This window comes from Coenobita brevimanus, chromosome 11, assembly GCF_032717465.1.
Source record: "Coenobita brevimanus isolate Jiangsu-jjx chromosome 11, ASM3271746v2, whole genome shotgun sequence".
Taxonomy (NCBI): domain Eukaryota; kingdom Metazoa; phylum Arthropoda; class Malacostraca; order Decapoda; family Coenobitidae; genus Coenobita; species Coenobita brevimanus.
Window position 1 is genome coordinate 5,152,139 of NC_136964.1, and position 22,931 is coordinate 5,175,069.

Here is a 22,931-nt window from a genome sequence, read left to right on the forward strand (position 1 = left end):
CTGCGTGTGGACTGACCTGTAAACAAGAGGACAAATATACGTGTGTTGCAGCATCACTACTATACCCTGTTCACTCTAACTTGGCGTAAAATTGCAATCTCTTTCTTAAATTTTGTGTTTTGACAAGGGGTTAACACTAGAATGGTGCTAGTCACGAAGAAGTGGTATGGAAATGACGTAGAGCTGTAAGTTCAATTCTTTCACTGAACAACGAGAAATAAGCTGCAAAAAAAGACTATCTCGGCCTTGATAAAATGAAGGAACAACACCACAATATACGTGTACGTGTGTGTGTGCACATGTGTGTGTCTGTGTGCGCTTCAGGACAAAATAACTTATGTACAATATTTTTTTTTCCATCACACTGTCCCTCTGAAACCTGATTCGCACTTATTAGTTTACATTCAGGTCCCAAACTGTACTGCAGAGTTGCCGTGAATTGCACACTGGTTGTGACGTCATTATTGCACACGTTCTCGTTTAGTAACCAGGATGACAGAGGATGTATTGTTGGTATAACTACCATAAAATTTGGTATACTGTGATTATTGGAAGAGAGGGTATAATTAACGATGTCAGACCTATTATGATTCAAGTGTAAGGACATTAAATGATTAAGAGAGTTAATAAGTCAGCAAATGTTAATTAATAACCAGCCAAGAGACAAGTTAGTTTATCCACATCCAAGTTTTCTAGTATATTAACTGTACACGATTTACAACATTGTTTCGGTATTTCTTTAATATTACAAAGCAAGTGTGACTGCTAATGGTTGGCACGTGTCTTGTAAATATATATATATTTTTTTATGACATCGTCGGATGGGTAGAGGTAGACTGTTCAACGAAGTATTCATCATTGTTTTAAATGACAGTATTATAGACAAACGCTACATATTCGTTGGTTTAACTGTGAAGGGTCTGAATAACAATACATGTTAATGCCTCCCAATCATGACAAAATCCCCCTTATTCCTACAAAATAACTAGAACAATTAGTGTGGGAAAAATTTCACACTAGTGTGGAATGACGTCCGCCTGCCTACATCCATGCTCGTCGTTCATCTGTTTTTCCACATTAGCAGACGATTTTCCACAAAACGGTAACACTGGACTACAAGGCCTCCTCATCTCCCTCACACGAACAGCCTCCTTGTTTCATCAGAATTAGGTCTAGTAGCCTTATAGGCACTATTTCTTTGGGCCATGATACTTCCCGGCTGTCAATGCGATATCCTTGTGTCCTATTGTAGTCACCTTAATGGCTAAAAACAGCAAATATCCAACACTTACCTCAGGGGAATGATGCAACAGCAACACACACACACCCTCGTCCTTCCACTGTCCGGCGACAACTAGCAAAAGCAGCCAAGTAGCGACGCCTACCAAGACGAGAACCTTGTCCAGCTACTTTTACAACCACTAGATGGCATCAGGGCCCTCTCATGGTACGAGAGACTCTAGTATTTTATTCTAGGTACTGCTTGGCGATAGCATTCAGTTGAGTGAGTCATACTACTATAAGAGTGATAATGCTGTCTCTATTAACTCTCATGATTATACAGCTCTCTTTACCAGCCCTACCCAAAAATAAATTGTGTGTGTGTGTGTGTGTGTGTGGATGTGTTGTGTGTGTGTGTGTGTGTGTGTGTGTGTGTGTGTGTGTGTATGTGGATGTTCTGTGTGTGTGTGTGGTGGGAGGTGCCTGTGTGTTACCATGGCAACCTCCCACATCACCACAGTTGCATAAACACATTTCCCCATCAGCAAGTTCCATCAGAGAGTTTTGTGTGTGTGTGTGTGTGTGTGTGTGTGTGTGTGTGTGTGTGTGTGTGTGGGTGGGTGGGTGGGTGGGTGAGTGGGTGGATGGATATGTTGTGTGTGGGGGGTGGGGGTGAATGGTTTGATGTGGTTGCTGTGTGTGTGTGTGTGTGTGTGTGTGTGTGTGTGTGTGTGTGTGTGTGTGTGTGTCTGTGTGTGTCTGTGTGTGTGTCTGTGTGTGTGTGTGTGTGTGTGTGTGTGTGTGTGTGTGTGTGTGTGTGTGGGTGGGTGGGTGGGTGAATGTGCTGTGTGTGGAGGGTGGGGGTGAGGGTGAATGGTTTGATGTGGTTGCAGTGTGTGTGTGTGTGTGTGTGTGTTTAGGTGAATGTGTTGTGTGTGGTGGGTGGGGGTGTATCGTTTGATGTGGTTGCAGTATGTGTGTGTGGGGGGGGGCTGGGTGGGGGGGTGAATGGGTAGGTGGGTGGGTTTGCATGTGTAGTGTGTGGTGTTGGGGAGATGAGGGGTGTATGGTTTGATGTGGTTGCAGTGTGTCTGTGGGGGGTCAGGGAGGGATGTGTTGTATGTGTGGGGGGTTGGGGAGATGGGGGGTGTATGGTTTGGTGTGGTTGCAGTGTGTGTGTGTGTGTGTGTGTGTGTGTGTGTGTGTGTGTGTGTGTGGATGTGGGTTGGTGGATGGATATGTTGTGTGTGCAGGGTGGAGGGTGGGGGTGAATGGGTTAATGTGGTTGCTGTGTGTGTGTGTGTGTGTGTGTGTGTGTGTGTGTGTGTGTGTGTGTGTGTGTGTGTGTGTGTGTGTGTGTGTGTGTGTGTGTGTGTGTGTGTGTGTGTGTATGTGTTGTGTGTGGAGGGTGGGGGGTGGGGGTGAATGTTTTGATGTGGTTGCTGTGTGTGTGTGTGTGTGTGTGTGTGTGTGTGTGTGTGTGTGTGTGGTGGGGGGTGGGGAGTGTATGGTTTGATGTGGTTGCTATGTATGTGTGTGTGTGTGTGTGTGTGTGTGTGTGTGTGTAAGGGTATTTGTTGTGTTTGGCGGGTGGTGGGTGAGGGTGAATGGTTTGATGTGGTTGCAGTGTGTGTGTGTGTGTGTGTGTGTGTGTGTGTGTGTGTGTGTGTGTGTGTGTGTGTGTGTGTATGTGAATGTGTTGTGTGTGGTGGATGGGGGTGTATCGTTTGATGTGTGTGTGTGTGTGTGTGTGTGTGTGTGGGTGGGTGGGTGGGTGGGTGGATTTGGATGTGTTGTGTGTGTTTGGTGTTGGGTAGATGAGGGGTGTATGGTTTGATGTGGTTGCAGTGTGTGTGTGGGGGGTGAGGGAGGGATGATTTGTATGTGTGGGGGGGTGGGGAGATGGGGGGTGTATGGTTTGGTGTGGTTCCAGTGTGTGTGTGTGTGTGTGTGTGTGTGTGTGTGTGTGTGTGTGTGTGTGTGTGTGTGTGTGTGTGTGTGTGTGTGTTAGTTAAGTACTTGTCAACGAACCTTGGTTATACATAAATATGCTACTAAAGTTAGGGCACAAATATAATGTAGTATGCTATGAAGTCAACTACACTCATAATAACTTCAGGATTCTTCTCCCCTGTCGTGTCTCCGTTCTCTGCATCTGTCTGTCCTCTATCTGTTTGTCTTTATGCCTGTCCCTTTATTTGAAACCACAAACAACTCTCAACTGTCCACAACTTCCTAGAATATCATAGTATCCTGCATTATATATACTACAACGGTAACTTGACTCTGATTTTCGTCCTTTTGCCGCTTACTTCACATGAGTCATTGGCAGAAAAGGGCAACGCTTCGGCTCCTCTTCAATAGCACTTTTTTGTGACTTAAACATTCTAGTATTAATCTATTGCTACAACTCAGTATTCAAGTTCGAGAGATGGAAATTTTAGGTCAAATTAGAGTAAAATGGGTACAGAATTAATAAAGTCAAACAGCATACCTTTGGTGGGTGCAGAGGGAACAAGGCGACAGATCGCAGGCAGGAGGACAATGGCGGGAATATCCAGCAAAATCTAGCCACCAGCTTATGAAGTGACGCCAACAACACTGGCGTCTCACAATCGGTTGAAACGCCCGTCCACTTTATCAATAAACACCTGTGGTTCTGAAGTATGATAACAGAAAATAAAATAATCGTGTAGACGTGATGTACTGATGCACTCTCTCCACGGAGTCTACCTCTGACCTACTGTTTATTGCTTGTTCATCACAGTGCTTCGAAATTGATGAGCCTCGCGTTCGGACATGACGGCTGACTGAACCTTTATCCTTGTCTTGTACCCCTGACCTTTGACTGAATCCTATAAAAAAATAAAAAAAATTACTTAGTCCTAACCTAACTCAAAGTCTAATGACAGAGTTGATCTGCTCGCTTGACTTCTCCGAGCACCTTTTGTGACACCACAGATTAAGTCTGGGTGGGCTTCCTATTCAGAGAAAGCAGTAATATGGATGGGTAACTGCGAAAAATTTGTCAGTCACTGTGCGTTGACTCTTTCTGCTTGGATTCCAGGAAAAACGTTCCGAGTTTGTAAGGGTTTGTATAGAATGGTAAATTCAAAATCAAAATAAAGAAATAAGATAATCTGCTGCCTTTTTCCTATAATCTTGCAAATATACAGGCAGGCAGACAAAGGCAGAGACAGGCAGACAGGCAGGCAGGCAAAAAGGAGGCAGACATGTAGGCAGGGAGACAGGCAGACAGGCAGGCAGGTAGGCAGGGAGGCAGACATGTAAGCAGGGAGGCAGATAGGCAGACAGACTGATGGATTTTTAAACCCAGCCAAACACATAGCTTCATCGCTCTTTATCGGTTGGTTGTAATAACACCTTCCAGCAGAAAAAAAAAAAATTTTTTTTTTTCGCTTTTCTCGTTACCCATTTTTTATTTCACTCTTATTCGTACCGGATCACATTAGTCAGCAATGATGTGCGTATTTGGGGATTAATAAAGCTTTAGTTTCATTTTCTATATGAAGGAAAAATTCAGTGAAAATATCGATAGTATCCCCCCACAGTCTGATACCACAGCCTTCTCCCATTCGCCTCTGTCTACGTTTTTTCCTTTAACCATTCTTTTCCCCAAATGGAGAGTTGTGGCAGACTCCTGTATTCCATAAACTAGCATGTTATTCGCTCTACGTACAGAGTATTATGCGAAAATCTTGCTCGACATTGGCCACGAGATTTTTGGTAAAGAGATTTTAAAGTGATGTATGGGCTGAGAACTCTATGTTGACTGCTTTTGAGCTGGGAGTTTACTGTTAATAGTAGTAGTAATAGTAGTAGTAGTAGTAGTAGTAGCAGTAGTAGTAGCAGTACAGGTAGTAGTAGTAGTAGTAGTAGTAGTAGTGGAAGTAGTAGTAGTGGAAGTAGTAGTAGTAGTAGTAGTAGTAGTAGTAGTGGAAGTAGTAGTAGTAGTAGTAGTAGTAGTAGTAGTAGTAGTAGTAGTTTGAGAGATCAGCATTCCATATTTCATTGACGAATATTATGGAACCTTCAGGCTAGAAATGTCCGGTAGAGTTACGACATCTGAGCAGTGTCTGACTTGATCGGTTCCTTTTAATTCAATAGACGAATTTTTTGAGCATTATTTCAGCTCCTGGTATCACTGCACTTCAAAGCTCTCGAAGTTTTCCGACCAGATTTTCATATAGTAGTTTGTCTTCAGGTGCGTCCACATTGGCGACATTTGGTGGCCAGACAAGTTGAAAACACTGCGCTATACATCGCAGTCGACATTTGGATACATATTTTCAACAATGTATGTAACAGTGCATGTAAAAATACTTGCAAAATGTTGGCAACAAGAGGCGACTTGGTGAGGCCGTCCACACTTGTCTCCGTAGACATGAAGATCATGTGGGCATGCAAGAACGCCTTGGCAACAGCTGCAGCAGTAGTTATTTTGTGTGGGCATCGGAGGAGACGCCGACGTAGAGTCGAGGTGAGACAGTCCTTATTACATAACAGGAACAGTGCGGGACAGCTGGGTCTCGTGCACAGTTTGACAGAGGATGATGCCTGGCTTTTGCCATCTACAGTACAAGAAAAAGGAGTATTCCATAATTTCTTTCGTATATCCAGATCTGAGTTCGAGCATTTGTTGCGCATGATTCGCACACATAGAAGTAAACATGACACAAACTTTAGGCAGCCAATATCGGCCAAGACCGCCTTGCTGCGACATTGCTGTATGCCAGTATTTCCAACTGTGTATTGTTTAAGTAACCAAAGCAGTGTACTGCATATGGGACAAAATATAATAACTGTAGTGCAATGATATACATATTTTCATACCTCGATTCCAGCGTCGTATGTCCTGTGTGGCTTGTGTTTGTCTGCCAGAAACAACATGTTGTTGAATGCAAACCACTGGCTCCTGTACGCCTCATTAACTCCATCACCAGATTTTCTCTCTTTTTTTTCTTCAGTTCTCTTCTTAACTGAGTAATTAAGTTTCATTTTTTTTCGGTCTCACCTTTCTCCACCTTCAGAACTTCTGCAATCTCTCACCACGCATCTGCCCTGTTAAATTTGTGCTTGTAAAGTACATGGGTGGGATCCCAGAGTAGAGTGTGTCCCTGTTAACTATCTATTAATTGTACCGTCTGCTCTCTGGTCCACTCTATAGAGTGCTCCGTAGTCCAGCCTGAGTACCTGACGCCGCCGCTGTTGGTGTGTGTGTGTCTGCTTAGATATCTCCCCCAGCCACGTTGACTCGTCCGCATCAGGGTTGCCAACATATCACCTACAGATTAGTACCAACATGTCTGCAACACTGTATCATTAACAATGTGACACGTTGTTGCCTACTATGTTGTATTTTGTGTTGCCGACGTGTTTTGTCGCCAGTGTGGACGCACAATTAAGGGTACTACTGAGCCTTCACGACTCACAGATAGTGGAGTACCAACATATCCAGTACTCCAATACTAGGGAGGCCATATGGGGTGCTTTTGGTCATGCCTGAGTTCGCTGGCTTTTCTTTGGTTTGTCCTGAAAATATGGTGTCCTCAGTTCACCCATTATGTACTCAGAACATTTTCACAGGATGCTTATCTAATTAGACTTGTTATTTACGGCTAATATTTAACCCTGTTAATATTAGAAGAGGGTAATTATACAAGATTGTGATTATTTGTTTGATTACATGCTCAGGTTAGGAAAGAAACTCAGACGTAATTCTATTTCACGTTTATTTGTATCAACATCTACACTTCGTGGCTTTGTAAAGACAATGTTAGGTCGTTTCGAAGACTGGTGAGTAGAGAGGGACTGGCGGGGATGTGTGATGGTGTGAGGCGGGATATGGTGACACACTGCAGTAAAGAAATGCCACATAGCTCTCTGTTGGCTGCTCCTGTTACTGGCCTCTCGTCATCACTGGGAAAGGAATAATATCTTTGTTAAGCTGCACTGCCAGAGATCTTTCGTATATTAAATAAAATCGTCTTGAGGTAGTAAGAATATAAAATATGATCTAGGATTCATTGGGTTAATAATCATAACACAACCAGGGTCTTCTGTGTCATATTTTATTCCATGTGACTTTCAAGACTTTGACGATGTACCTGTGTGTGTGTGTGTGTGTGTGTGTGTGTGTGTGTGTGTGTACAAAAGGATATTAACCAGCCTTATGAAAATATATCGTTAAGAAAATGTTTGCTTGACTGATGGGAGGTGCCTGTGTCATGTCAACCTCCCACACCACCACAGCTACATTAACATATTTCCCCACTAGCAAGTTCCATTAGAGAGTACTGTGTGTGTGTGTGTGTGTGTGTGTGTGTGTGTGTGTGTGTGTGTGTGGAGGAATGGCTGTGTCTAAGGTGGATCTGCATGTGTGTAAGAGCAGTTCTGTGTGGGACAGTGTGGCCTTATGTGTTCAGGGATAGCTGTATATATGAAGGTATGGCTATGTATATAGAAACAGAACTCTGTGTGTCGAGTTATGGATATGTATGTGTAGATGAATCGACATTTGTGACGATGTAATAGTGTACAAATGAGTGGAGGTGGGGCTACTTTTGTTGAGGTGAACTACGTGTGAGGAGGTCATGTTGGGGTTACGTAGATGTAGGTAGGGCAACGTTTGGAGGTTTGGATATGTAGAGGCGTGGGTGTTTGTGTGGAGGGATGGTGTGTTTTCTTGGAGGCGAGGCTGTGCAGAACTGTTGCTGTGTGTCTGGAGGTGTGGTGAGATACTAGTGTGGTTCTGTGCTAGGTTGTGTTTGTCTCTGTGTCTGTGTTTGTGAGCATGTGCATGTGTGTGTGTGTGTGTGTGTGTGTGTGTGTGTGTGTGTTTGCATGTGTGTGTGTGTGTGTGTGTGTGTGTGTGTGTGTGTGTGTGTGTGTGTGTGTGTGTGTGTGTGTGTGTGTACAAAAGGATATTAACCAGCCTTATGGAAAAATATATCGTTAAAAATCTTTGCTTGACTGATGGGAGGTGCCTGTGTGTTACCATGACAACCTCCCACACCACCACAGTTACATAAACCCCAAGGGGAGAAGGGACAGATCCTCACTGCACCACACCACACGAGGGTCAACTGCGCAGTATAATCAGTGACATCCGCAGCTGGGCCCGACTGCAGAGCTGGTTTACCCTGCCACATCATAATGGACAAGTCATAGTATACAATTTACTTACAACTTTTCACGCATTAAAATGTAAGTAACTTTGTATCAGAACAATAAATTATTTTTTACGCATCACTACACACAGAGCGAACGGAGCAACTCAGTGGCTTTACACATGTCCAAGCCGTGGATGCAACTTCTTTCGTTGCGCAGTAGTTCATTTCTTACAGGTACACAAATATCTGAGGCGGAACTAGAAAAAGGTATACGCAGGGAAATGGTATGCTTTACTACAACGAGGTTCACATGACCCTGCAGTGATTATCAGTGAACCACCATGACCATCCACTGTCATGGTTAATAACCAATCTGTGACTAGCTAGAGAAGGGTGGGTGGTGAACTGAATGAAAGGAAGGCAATGATAGATTATGTGTGTGTGTATGAAAGGATGCGAAGATGTGTAATGGATGCAAGAGCTTATAGAGGTTGGGGGAGTGGACACTCTGACCACTACTTGATGGTGGCCAGAATTAGGATACAAGTAAGATGGAGGAATAGAAGAAGGGAAAGACGAGAGGAAGGAGTAGTTGCAAGGAGAGTGGAAAGGTTACAAGAGGATGAGAAAAAGGCAGAGTATATGAGAGAAGTGGAGGAACGATTGGGCAAATATGAATTGGAGCAGATGGGAGACGTGGAAGGTGTGTGTAGGATTTTTACAGAAGAAATATGCGCAGCATGTGATGTGGTGTGTGGAAGGAAGAGAAGACGGAGGGAGGTGAGAGGAACAGCGTGGTGGACTGAAGAGGTGAGACAGGCTGTGGCACAAAAGAAGACAGCATATAATGAATGGATGAGAAATAGGGGCGTGGAAGAAGTTGAGAGGCAGAAGAGAGAGTTATATGTAGAAAGAAAGAGAGAGATGAAAAGATTAGTAAGAGAGAGTAAGAAGAGAGTGGATGAGGAATTTGGAAGGAATTTGAGTGTAAAGTGGAGGGACTGTAAGAAAAAGTTCTGGAAAGAGGTGAAAAGAGTAAGACAGGGTGGAAGTGAAGTTAGCAGGGAAGTGAAAGATAAAAATGGTAGATTACTAGTGGAGAAGGGAGAAAAAGTGAGCAGATGGAGAGAACACTTTAAGGAATTGTTGAACATAGAGGATGGAAGTAAACCGAGTATAAGTGGTTGGGAAATGGCTGGGTGAAGGAGGGAGGTGAGAAGACAGGAAGAAATCAGTAGGATAAAAGTTGTGGAAGCAATGCAGAAAGTTAAATCAGGGAAAGCCCCAGGAATTGATGAAGTGTGTGGTGAAATGCTGAAGAATGGGGAAGAGATAGTAGTAGAATGGATGTGGAAGATGTGCAGATTGGCCTGGGAGGAAGGTAGAGTCCCGGAGGATTGGAAGTCAGGTATAATTATTCCCTTGTACAAAGGAAAAGGGGAAAAAGAAGTGTGTGGTAATCATAGGGGCATTTGTCTTCTTAGTATAATAGGAAAAGTGTATGGTAGGATACTTATTGACAGAGTTAGAGAAAGAACAGAGAAATTAGTTGGAGAAGAACAGGGAGGATTTAGGAAGGGAAGAGGTTGTGTAGATCAGATATTCATTCTTAGATCTTTAGTGGAAAAGTTTCTAGAGAAGGGAAAGAAGTTGTATGCGGCTTTCATGGATTTGGAGAAAGCATATGACAGGGTGGATAGACAAGGATTGTGGAAAGTGTTAAGAATATATGGAGTAGATGGGAAGTTGTTGAATGCTGTGAAGAGTATGTACGATGGTGCGAAGGCTGCAGTGCGTGTGGATGGTGAACTGAGTGAATTTTTCTCTTTGAAAGTTGGGTTGAAGCAGGGATGTGTCATGTCTCCATGGTTGTTCAATCTTTACATGGATGGGGTAATAAAAGAGGTACAAGGTAGGGTAGTGGATGTTGGAGTGGCCCTGGTGAGAGAGGATAGAGTTTGGAAACTCCCTGTTCTGATGTTTGCAGATGATACTGTGTTGTTAAGTGAAGACGAAGGGGAGCTGCAAGGCTTGCTGGATGAATTTGGGAGAGTGTGTAAGAAACGGAATCTAAAGGTGAATGTAGGGAAGAGTAAAGTGATGGTCTTTGAGAGAGGTGAAGTCAGTGAATGTACAGCGAGGTTGGATGGTGAGGAATTGGAAAATGTGAGTACGTTTAAGTACTTGGGTAGTGTGATGAGTAAGGATGGAGGTTTGGAGGGTGAAGTGCTTGAAAGGGTACAGCAGGGAAGAAAGGTTGCTGGTTCTTTGAAAGCAATGATAAGAAACAGGGAAGTGAGCATGGAAGTGAAAAAGTTACTACATGACAATATTGTGATACCAACTCTAACGTACGGAAGTGAAGCTTGGACGTTGTTGGAAGGACACAAGTCAAGAGTGAGAGCAGTGGAAATGAGTTATTTAAGAAGAGCCTGTGGAGTCACATGGAGAGACAGGCTGACGAATGAGGATATAAAGGAGCGTTGTGGTGTGGGTGTGGATGTGATAGGAAGCGTTATGAGGAACACACTGAGGTGGTTTGGCCATGTGGAGAGGATGGAGGATGAAAGACTGACGAAGAGAGTGTATGTGAGTGAGGTGGAGGGGGGAAGAGGGAGGGGGAGGCCGAGGATGAGATGGAGGGATGGGGTGGAGAGGTATATGAGAGAGGGGTGTGTGAGTTGGGAGCAGGGCAGTGAAATGGCGGGGGACAGGGCGACTTGGAGGCGATTTGTTTGTGGCCACCCCAAACGGGATTGAGGCGTCTGGTGTTGATACAGAATAAGATAAGCCGCGTTGTTGATGCTGACTGACGAGTATAATGGAGAGAGAGAGAGAGAGAGAGAGAGAGTGCTATCTCTGCAATTTACACTGTGAGAGACAACAGTATTCGCGAATTTCATCACGTAGGATTTCAGCGATCAAAGAAAAAGCCATCCTCCCAGTTCTGTCGGAAGAAAAAATACAGTTGGCGATATACAGTGAAAACCCCATCTCAACTAGACTGTGTTGCAGATGGTTTAATATTTCCAGTTATATACTGATCACAGCTTGGGTAAATAGTGTGTCTGTTCTTTATATACCCACCTAATGTAATAAATTTGTACAGAAATATTTTTAAAATGATCATAATCCACTACTGATCAGAATTTAGGATTTCTTAGAGGCGAAACTGAAGAGTGCAGAGAAGCCTGCCCTGCTCAGCTCAAAAGTCACATATAGTTGTGGAGGGGGAGGGGAAGGGGGAGGGGAAGGGGGAGACCAAGGATGAGATGGATGAATGGAGTGGAGAGATACGTTAGTGACGGGAGGCCACATCCTCTCTTGCCCTTCCTCTATCAGCACCTGACAATATTCCATTCACACTTCCAGATTTAGACAATTCTTTCCCTTTCATCTTCGTTTCACTCAAAGCTCTCACATCCAACTTTCTTCTCACAGACATTCTCCCAATCTCCTCCCTTTTAGCCTCAATCGTACTACATCCACACACATTCATAGACCCAATCTTCGGGGTACGGGGGTAACTCAATCCCCCATCCCGTACTATGGCCTGTCTCTTTTTAGGAACTAAAAAACAGAGGAGGGGGTCCCTCGGCCCTCACCTCCCTCCTTTTAGTCACTTTTACGACACGCAGGGAATACGGTGGCAGAATTCTTCCTAACACAACCTGGCTGCAGAGTAGTAGTACCACCCTATAGTGCGGTCAAATTGTGTCCCCCCCGCCACAGGGGGGGGGTACAATCTGGGGTTAATTTAATGGTTTAGAGAATAAAACAGCTAATGTCAAGGTAATACGCCAAGGTCAACTTAGAGTTTTCAACCGATGCAGACTAAAGTTTGCTGAAAAGCTCAAGTACAAAACAAGGAAGGATGTTACAATCAATCAGTGAAAGTTCAAGGACACGGAATGAACAAAGATCAAGGTCAATGGGCAGAGTCAACCCAAACAGGTCTGAATATGAACTAAAACTGATTGAAAGGGTAAATAATAAGCAAAAATGGAATATTTCGAATTTGGGATTAATCACTCGATGGTCAAGATCACAGAACAGAATCAAATATCCGGCTCAAAGACCTGTTAGGGGAAGTGAGTTTTGCTGTCTCTGAGTCTTCACGTTACTATAAATATGCGTGTTATAACGTGGATCTCTCTCTCTCTCTCTCTCTCTCTCTCTCTCTCTCTCTCTCTCTCTCTCTCAGAAATAGCAGATATTTTTAGTGGAACTGTGGCTATATGAATAATAATGTAACTACAGTATATACAAACTACACTGAGTTGGTTTCTTTTATACAGGGATGCCGAGTGTCCCATGTTTATCCGTGTACACAAATGCATCTAGAAGTAGAAGGGAATCATTATTTTCCCATTCAGCTTTAAATTTAATTGAGGGAACCAGTGCATTTACTTTTGTGGGAAAATTGTCAAAGTTAGTGTATATGTCTGACCAGGAGGAAAACACAGCATCAACATTCCTATACCATGTTTAATTTTGAGAGGATATGGTTGTAAGAAGGTTGGATTCGAAATATTCCATGTACAGGTTACTAAGAATGGAAAAGAGGGGCGAGCCCATACCCATACCAAACTTTTGCATGAAAAACTGAGATCCAAACGAGAATGCATTACACTTCACACACAGTCTAATAAATTGGAGAAAGACACCATGTGGCATGCCGAGATCAATGTTACAATTAGGTAATTGTTCCTCCAAGAAACTAATTACATCTTCAATAGAGACTTCAGTAAAAGCGAGTCTACATCAACACTAATCAACCTGCCACTGGAGAAGCTGAGGGACTTAATCTTATGAATAAAATTAGTAGAGTTTTGGACATTGGATTTAGAAAATGTGCCAACCAATGACGCTAATTTGTTAGTCAGAAATTTTGAAAGTTTATGAGTGAATGAGGCACACCGTGAGATGATAGGGCGGAGGGGAATCTGTTGTTTATGGGTCTTTGGTTATCCATAAGTGTAAGGTAGTTATGGATTCATTTGAATGAACTTACTTGCACCAGTGTTTGGCACATGCTTTAAAAGGGTTTGAACTTTCTTATTAAAGTCTGTGGATAACCTCGTGAGAGGGGGTGACACAAGTTTTACTTAAGTAGTGGCATCACTCAACAGGTGACTCATCTTCTCCACATAATCAGGTTTGTCTAAAATTACCACAGAGTTACTTTTGTCATCTTTTATAACAAGAATAGAATAATTTTTCTGGAGGCTTTCATGGGCCAAACGAAAGCGTCGTGGTATGGAGTCACTAGAGTCGAAATTTCTTATGGAACTGCTAGTTATTAAACCAGTAAGGCACGGGATGTCCAGCTTGCTGTTTGTGGTGGAAGAGACAAAATCAGGTGCTTCATCACTTCCTGATTTCAAGGCAAAGGACAAACCTAAACTTAACACTTGCTCCTCGACACGACTCAGTACATACGTAGAAAGATTTAAGATGGAATTTGGTAATATTCACGTACTCCATGGACTTTGGTTACACAGATCACTAAGTTTTTCTTGCAATCGGATACGTGTTAAGAAAGTTTCTCTGCTACAGCTGTCGCCGAAACTGTTTGGAAATACATCTTTTTCGTCTGCCAGTGAGGGTTTTTGTATCCTGTTTCATGGTCACGATAGTGTGACTCTTCAGCTGATATTTAAAGACAGTGACCTTGTGTTAGCGGTAGTGCTTGTGTTAGCGGCAGTGCTTGTGTTAGCGGCTTTGCTTGTGTTAGCGGCAGTGCATGTGTTAGCGGCAGTGCATGTGTTAGCGGTAGTGAGCTTGTGTTAGCAGCAGTGCTTGTGTTAGCGGCAGTGAGCTTGTGTTAGCAGCAGTGCTTGTGTTAGCGGTAGTGAGCTTGTGTTAGCAGCAGTGCTTGTGTTAGCGGTAGTGAGCTTGTGTTAGCAGCAGTGCTTGTGTTAGCGGCAGTGAGCTTATGTTAGCGGCAGTACTTGTGAATTTTAAGTGAGGAGTGTGGAAGCCGTAACGGCACATCCCCAAACATTTTTCTGCAGTAAGCTTCACTAAATCTTCAACTGCTGGCCCCCATGTGATCCATTCCTCCATCCACTTGGCTACCACCTCCCCCAGTGCTAACAAAGATGGTTTTATTGTGCATCTGGCAGGACAAGAAGCTCACACGCCGCCTCAGCAGATGTCGTTGAAAGAGACAGTTGGTGGCGTGCAGGTGCTGAGGGGAGTTGTGTGGAAGGTACTGTGTTGTGAAATATTTAGCCATGAGGGAAAACACACACACACACACACGCGCGCGCGCGCATATTATATACTCGTGTATATGTTTTTTATGTATGCATATATCTAACTATATCTAATCTCCTCATTGTCATATTTTCCTCCATCCACAGTCTACACCACATTCCTAAAATGTTTTTTGTTTCACCATCACACACTATGTCATTTAAATCTCCCAGTACAGTAACTTTATCTGCCTTTCATAAACTTACTCAGCTGATCCCCAAGTATTCTATTGCCTGCCATTCCTTTGCCATTTTCTTTCTTCACAGGTGCAAATTAATGTGTAAATTATCTTTTATCCCTACTTGGCACTCCTACCACATAGGATGCTATTCTCAAAAGTTAAGGAAGGTCCCTAATACCTCTTCCTTAGCGGTTTGTTTAGGATATTTGTTGGTTAATATCCTTTTCTTTGTTATTTACTCAGAGTATGGCGATATTAGAAGGATTTATGCAACACTGAAGAGGACATTAAGGTGTAATAAACAAAATGAATCACTGAGGAAACAGTTTTAGACAGCTTCCTTAACCGACGGGAATACCGGCCATAGCCTTGCTTCAGCACACACACACACACACACACACACACACACACACACACACACACACACACACACACACACACACACACACACACACAAGGAGCTGAACTTGAATATACAGACGAAAAAAACAGAAACACGAACATTTAACATTCACCTCCGAGAAACGTAAGGGTAATAAATGGTGAAATTCTCCAGTGTGATCAATTAGTTTAAGGTCAAATGCAAATGCTCAGAAAAGCATTTAAAAAAACGAATATCGGCTGGATGGAAAAACAGGGCACTGAAACTAAACCGTAGTTATTGTGAAACCGCAGAGTTGTAAATGTATCATCTGAGTTTTGAGCTAATGTTGATACAGAAAGAGATTAAACAGCGTTCTTGATGCTGACTGACGAGTATTCTGGAGAGGGAGAGAGAGAGAGAGAGAGAGAGAGAGAGAGAGAGAGAGGTGAAAATTGCACCTATGTCAAACAGCAATATCAGCGAATTTGGTCCGACAGGCACTCAGTAATCCAAGAAACAACCATCCTCCCAGTTCTGCCTGAAGAAAATATACAGTTGGCGATATACAGTGAAAACCCCATCTCTACTAGACTGTGTTGCAGATGGTTTAATATTTCCAGTTATATACTGATCACAGCTTGGGTATATAGCGTGTCTGTTCTTTATATACCTACCTAAAGTAATAAATTTGTACAGAAATGTTTTTATAATGATCATAATCCACTACTGATCAGAATTTAGGATTTCTTAGAGGATAAACTGAAGAGTACACAGAAGCCTTCCCTACGAAACTTAAAAGTCACATATAGTTGTGAAGGGGGGGGGAGGAGAGGAAGGCCAAGGATGAGGTGGATGAATGGAGTGGAGAGATACGTGAGTGACGGGAGGGGGTGTGAGTTGGAGGGAGGGATGGAGGTGATTTGTTTGTGGCCGTCCCTCACGGGATTAAGGTATCTGGGAATAGATAGACACATAGATGAATAGATAGATAGATGGACAGATAGATGACATCTCTAACATTATGCTTTACAGTAACACTAGATGTGCTGTCTACCATACCAGGGTTTTTTTTATTGCCTGTGTTCCTCTGACTTTTTTTTTTTTTTTTTTTTTTTTTTTTTATGTGTCCGACTCTGGGCATAGGCTTTACAGCCTGCTATCAAGGCCCAGCAGTCCTCCTACATACCATACACCTCTACATGTCACCACTTCGGCGCTAACACCCACCGTCCATATTGAATACATGCTAGGGCTGTCTCATACAGGACTGGTGTATTGGTATTAGCGGGGGTATTTTTACGACATGTCGGCGGGTCTTCTGGTAGATCAGTAAAGCCTGATTTAATGAAATTCAAATCCTTAAACTGTTCCCTGCCCCAGCCGGGATTTGAACCTGGGCCCGTTAGGACCGCACGCCACCACTCTACCTCTGTCGAGGTGGCACGCAATGTTTCAGAACCTGGTCCAGTGTATAAAAATCGTATGTGTTACAGTAATGCTTCAGAACCTGGTCCAGTGTGTAACAGTAACATGTTTTGATTTCCCAGTGTTCAGCATTAACTTTGTACCATTACTCAAAAAATTATCCATACACACCTGACCACAAGACCCCACAATGAGTACAGCGATTCGATTCGAGCAGTGTCGGTATTCCATATTTCGTAGTCCCTTGTTTCAAAATGACCCATGTCACTTTAGTAAGCATACTTTTGTGGCGAGCGTACAAAGTGGTTGGTAAGTAACGCACCACTAGAAAATCACCAGGTGGTAGCCTGTGTGTTGCGGGGACGGTTTCATCTGCTGGTGTGGGCATAGGTGTGGCAGTGAGATTTGGAGATGAGTAAAGGCTGCTGGAGAAACTGATTTGCGCTGACTGAGCCGGCACCGCAACGCTCGAAAACCTGCAAGGCAGAGTGGAGGCAAGGCGTCTTATATGGACCGTCCTGTCTTCCCTATCAGGCCGTATGTATATACCTTGTCAGAATAAAAGAAATAAAAGTACATGACAGAATCATATGATAACCAATATGCACCATCAGGCAACTCGTCTCTTAAGCCCCCCCCCCACCCACCTTCTAAATAGTGGGAGGCCATAGCCTTGAGGCCACGACTTCAGGAAGGGGGCGGAGCTTAACAGACAAGTTGCCTGACGACGGGTATAATTAATGATTTAAACACCTGAAGTTGGGTGGAACCTGTGGTCTGATATCCGACCCTACTTTTCATTCTCCAACTTCGATGTGGACGGTGTATCAGCTTTGCTCATTCTTTACCACGGCTGTCAGACTGGCCACGTAGCTGTTGTTTATCGCAAGGCATATGATATTTTTAAACAGATGAGTAAATGGCTAAGTTCAATGAACTTAACTCTCTTCTTGCATCCCTCCTTCACTAAGGCGAGCGGGTAGCACCTGTATGGCAACAACTCTCACCAATTATTCTGTCCAGCTCTCTGATGCAACAGTTAACCGATACTCCCAGTTCTTCAGGTATGTAACAGGTCATCTCTGGAACTGCCTTTCCCTGTCTACATTTCCTTCTTCCTATGACTTTTAGTCTTTTAAATGCAATGTGTCCAGGCATATCAACATTACTGGACCGTGAATTTAGCTCTGTTGCCTTTTTTTAACAACTTGAGGGCTTATGGCCTTTGGTTTCTTTTTCTTGCATTTGCAAAGATTATGATAACAAACATACTGTACCTCGCCGTTCACTGCTTCATGTCGCGTCACTGAACATTACATAATAAGTACATCCATAACTATCTACCGCCGTCATTTAACTCTTATGTTTGTAACCCTTCTGTCACTAAATTAAATGCCATGCCTCTCTCTTATTATTGGCACTGTGATTCTCAGACTGAGGGTCGCGAGAACTCAGAAGAAAAATTAAGTGACGAACAAGTGTGTGTGTGTGTGTGTGTGTGTGTGTGTGTGTGTGTGTGTGTGTGTGTGTGTGTGTGTGTGTGTGTGTGTGTGTGTGTGTGTGTGTGTCCCGGTGAACTATTGATTTATTTCAGTATTCACGTTCTGTCCCTGCTGCATGCTTGAAAGCACATTTTTCTTTACATCCATGTAATCCGTTTGTTTTTTCCCTGTCTGTCGTCTGGCCGCTTTTCTTATTTTTTCTCTTTAATCAGGTTGTTTTTAGTGAAAATCAAAGCCCACAAGCAAAACGTCCCATTATGTGCAGTAGATGGCCCTCACCCCAAGTAAAGTATAAACGTCCTTCAGCTTCCCCCCATATCTCCAGTAAAAGGACGATAGTGGAATTCAGAAGAAGGGATAATTCAGAGTGTGTTCACTGGGTTAATGTCCACTTGAACCAGCGTCAACAGTGTTACTAATTCGGGAATTTAAGCGTGGGGAGGGGGGGATATGTTGACCAAGGCGAAGGGAAGGCGCGACCCGAAAAAGGTTGAGAACCGCTGATGTAGCATTTTTGAAAGAAAACTACGTAGCAGTATTATTATTATTATTATTATTATTATTATTAATTATTATTATTATTGTCTTCAGCAGATGACCCTGCAAGTTAGCTGGTGAAGAACAAACAAACGCCCCCCCCCACATAGATATATATATATATATATATATTTGTATGTATGTATTGCCTTCCGTTCCGCCCTTCACACATACTGTAATGTACACTGGACCGTAGCAGGTGGTTTAAGTCAGTCCTACATATGTGGTGCCTCAATGCCTCACCTTCCCCCGCCTCCAGCTCTTAGTCACTGACAGTCTAGCACCTTCACCTTTACCAGTAGCAAGTGACAGAGACGAATTTCCGGCGGTAAAACTGAGCCAGCACAGATGTTCTAAGGAGCAAAAGCTGGTGTGTGGACGGATGATCTGAACAGGACGGGGGTTCACTAACTAGGAGTAGCTTTGATCATTTCTAAAACTGGTGCCTAAACCTATTTCTGTACAAAATTAAAGACACGGAATTAGCGATAGCGGTACAGTACATCACTTGCTATCTGCCGTGAAGGGTACTTTTCCAGCGATTTGGTGTATTTAACATTCTTGTTGCAGGGTTTGCCATTTTAGTCTTACGATGCACTTAGAAAGAAAGCGCGAAATTATATGACAATAAGACTGTGTACCATCATTTGATATGTGAAATTAAGCCTCATATTGATGCTTCGTATTTAAGCTTCGTATTTAAGCTTCATATTTAAGCTTCGTATTTAAGCTTCATATTTAAGCTTCATATTTAAGCTTTATATCTAAGTTTCATATTTATGCTTTGTAGTTAAGCTTCACCTTTTAGTTTCATATTTTTCATTCTTCGTTTGCTGACGATAAAATGGTAAATCCCAAGAGACAGCTAAAGAAAGGGCACATTGGCCACATTGCATAATCACTTCCCCCCGACACACACACACACACACACACACACACACACACACACACACACACACACACACACACACACACACACACACACACACACACACACACACACACACACACACATCTCATTGTCACCATCACTCTTCACGTTCAGCACCTGTTACCTCTAAGATCTGGTCCGCCACTCAATAATGGATATACAGCTGAGAGAGAGAGAGAGAGAGAGAGAGAGAGAGAGAGAGAGAGAGAGAGAGAGAGAGAGAGAAAATAATAGGTATGTCAATGTTACCCTGATTTGTTGGATGCTCAAAATAATCTTAAATATACTGCAAAAAGACAAAACTTTGGGCCAGGTTAAAGTAAAACTAGTATAGTCACAATTTTCAACTTCTACTCTTTCTGTTGACACTAAAATATGATGCTAGTCACAAAGAAGTGCTATGGAAAGGATGTAGAGCCGTATATTCTTTCAGCTTGACCTAAAATTATCATCTCCTCATTGTGAATGCAGAATTATAACCATACATTAACACTGACATATGATGCTAGTCACGAAGAAAAGCTGTGGAGAGGAGGTAGAACCACAACATTGTTTTTTTCTGCCACCCAGTTACATAAAGCAAGCTGCACAATGCTCTTAATTTGCCTTTCCGAAGTGTATCATTCTTCTACCTTTTCTCTTTCTTTTTTCTTTATTCTGACCTAAGAACGTATTCTTGTCTAACAGATTAATTTAACTGCACAGCAAATCTAACCTGATACGAAGAACCCAAACCTAACTAACGTAAACTCACTTGGATTACAGGGAAAAAAAAAAAAAAGTTCAATGATGGTACACAGAATGAAATCATCAATATTGATAAAAGTAAAAATGGTGCATATGTGTCTGTACAGTACCATGGGACAGTGACTAATGTGCAGGCAATGAGGCGAGGAGAAGATAGCAGACTACAAAGATAACACAAATCCGCAGACAATGATGCGATGAGAAGACAGCAGACAATAAAAACAACAGCAATCTGCAGACAATGAAGCAAAAAAGACAGCAGATAAGGATAAGAAAATCCGCAGACAATGAGGCAAGGAGAAGACAGCAGACAATAAAGATAACACAAATCCGCAGACAATGAGGAAAGAAGGAAAGAACAGGCACTAAAAACTATACTCAGCCACCGACGTCATTCCTCTGAACAGCTATCAATTTCCCCTGCACTCAAAAGCGTTGGAAATATCAGGAGGAGTTGCTCAGGCTATGGATTCCTTTGCTTTATCAGTACTGAGTTGCATTTCCCACTGTGCCTTCACAAACAACTTCCCTTGTATCATTTGAAGCTGTAAAAATTGAAAGACCTTTGCAATCTAAGCATCCCTCTCAAGCTAATGCGGTAGGTGTGTGTGTGTGTGTGTGTGTGTGTGTGTGTGTGTGTGTAGACATCAGTGTGAGTGTGTGTGTGGGGGGGTGTTCGTGTGCGTGTGTGTGGGGGGGGTGTTCGTGTGTGTGTGTGTGTGTGTGTGTGTGTGTGTGTGTGTGTGTGTGTGTGTGTGTGACATGATGATAAATGCAGAGAGACTGTAAAAGGTGGAAGGACGGGAGCAAGTGAGTGTGGTAGTAGAAGAGAGGTAAAAGGTGAATGAAGTTACGAGCAAAGACCAAGGAACTGCAGTGACTTGCCGTGAATAACTTCTTCCTCTTCTCCTTCTCCTCCTCCTCATCATCCTTCTCCTCCTCCTCCTCATCCTTCTCCTCCTCCTCCTTTGCCAGCGCTCTTCATTACCTAGTGTTTTAACAAGTTTGAGTGAATATCGGTGTGAAAGTGAATAGATCAGTGTATAAGAGTCCAGACATATTTACCCTGCGTTAAGTATAAAATTGCTTGCATGCAAAAGTTTTGGGGCGTGTTCAAGGTGTAAATCGTTCGCCTGTCCGTTGTCTTCATTGACTTACCGCCCTCATTATCGTTTCCCCACCTTTATTTTTTATCTGTCATTCTAGAGTATATTTTTTTCACAGCTCAAGGTAAGTTAGAACAGTATCATAGCACGTAGATTATCTTTTCTTACTAGTAAATTGTGATAGTATATTGAAATTGTATTAGAGCTTTCTTTGTCTTGACTGTGTTTTCCAACAATCAGCTGTTTACGTTTAGCACTGTTAATTCTAACTACTTATAGATGAGTTGTTTGCTGTTTTAGTGCAAGTGGTTAGCTGTCTTGTGTATAGAGATACAACTGTGTGTATACTGTTTCACCAGTATAATAGTTTATATACTGTATAAACTATTGTTTGCTGAGTGAAGCTAGGTTTTATTCTGATTTTTCCCACCATTCTGTTGATGTTATTTTTATTGTTATAATTATTTTCACCGTGAATCAGTTCATGGTCTATTTCTGCAATTGAAGGTAAGTTAAATATCATAGCAAGTACATTTTCCGTTCTTTTTACATGGTAGAAGAAGATAGTATTGTATATAGAAAGTGTGTCTCCCAAGATATTCAATATTTCATTTATAGAGTAAATTATCACTTTGTGCAATAATTACATCCAGTTCTACTGTATTTTCGCTTTCTTTTTTTCTTTTTGTGGTATTTTGGAAATATTACCTCAAAATGCCGTCAGTATTGAAGATCTGCCTGGAGTGTACTGGTCGTTTTGCTCCTTTGTATTTTTCGGATTACTTTTCGACACCTGTGTGCAAACTATGCATCATGAGAGTGATCTAGAAAAATAGTTTAGCTGAATCGCGGAGAAATTACAGGGAACTCAAGGCAGACTTTGAGACACTGAAATATTTCGTAGCAGCAAACGTAGTAGTTAGTGACAACACTCAAGAGGGAAGACGTGTACAAACCGAGCCCGTACCAGACCGCGCCCATCAGGCAGTTACATTTAATAGTGTACCTTCCTCACCTAATGATTCCGTACTTCCCTCGCCAAGTGAAATCCCCCTTACTACAGTAAGAAATGGAGCAAAACCTGTAAAAGGTACGAGGAATCACCTTCCCATAACTACGTACAATTGCTATCAGATCCTTGCTGAAGCGGTTGACGAGACTGAAGAAACAAGACTTATTGGGACTTCGTTGTCCGCGGTCAGCTGGAGAAATATTGTGGACACGCCCCCAGCAGCAGAAAGAGGTACCCTACTGTTTTCCAGGAGGTGGACTATGTGATATTTTAGAAGCCTGGGAGGGGGTCACAAAAGATGCAAATGATAAAACTCTTTATATACGTGATTCATGTTGGTAAAAATGATTTGATGCGCAACAGATCAGAGGAATTGCTATAAAAGTATCATGAATACTCCTAAGGATCAAGGCAGAGAATAGCTTTTACGATAGCCATCTCAAATCTCTGCACACAAGGAGTGGACTTTGTCAATCTGTGGGACCAGTTCTATGAGCAAGATACTCTTTCC

At 42.7% G+C, this 22,931-nt stretch overlaps 1 protein-coding gene across 1 annotated transcript in view; it reads left to right on the top strand.

The window, feature by feature from the left end:
• Positions 1–5,572: 5,572 nt before the first annotated feature.
• Positions 5,573–22,931, top strand: part of LOC145410757 (uncharacterized) — an 83,595-nt gene continuing 66,236 nt past the window's right edge. Inside the window, exons 1-4 of the mRNA XM_080280863.1 lie at positions 5,573–5,722; positions 14,007–14,142; positions 14,372–14,568; positions 22,543–22,651. Coding sequence (XP_080136989.1) covers positions 5,573–5,722; positions 14,007–14,142; positions 14,372–14,568; positions 22,543–22,651 — 592 coding nt within the window. The remainder of the gene's footprint in view (positions 5,723–14,006; positions 14,143–14,371; positions 14,569–22,542; positions 22,652–22,931) is intronic.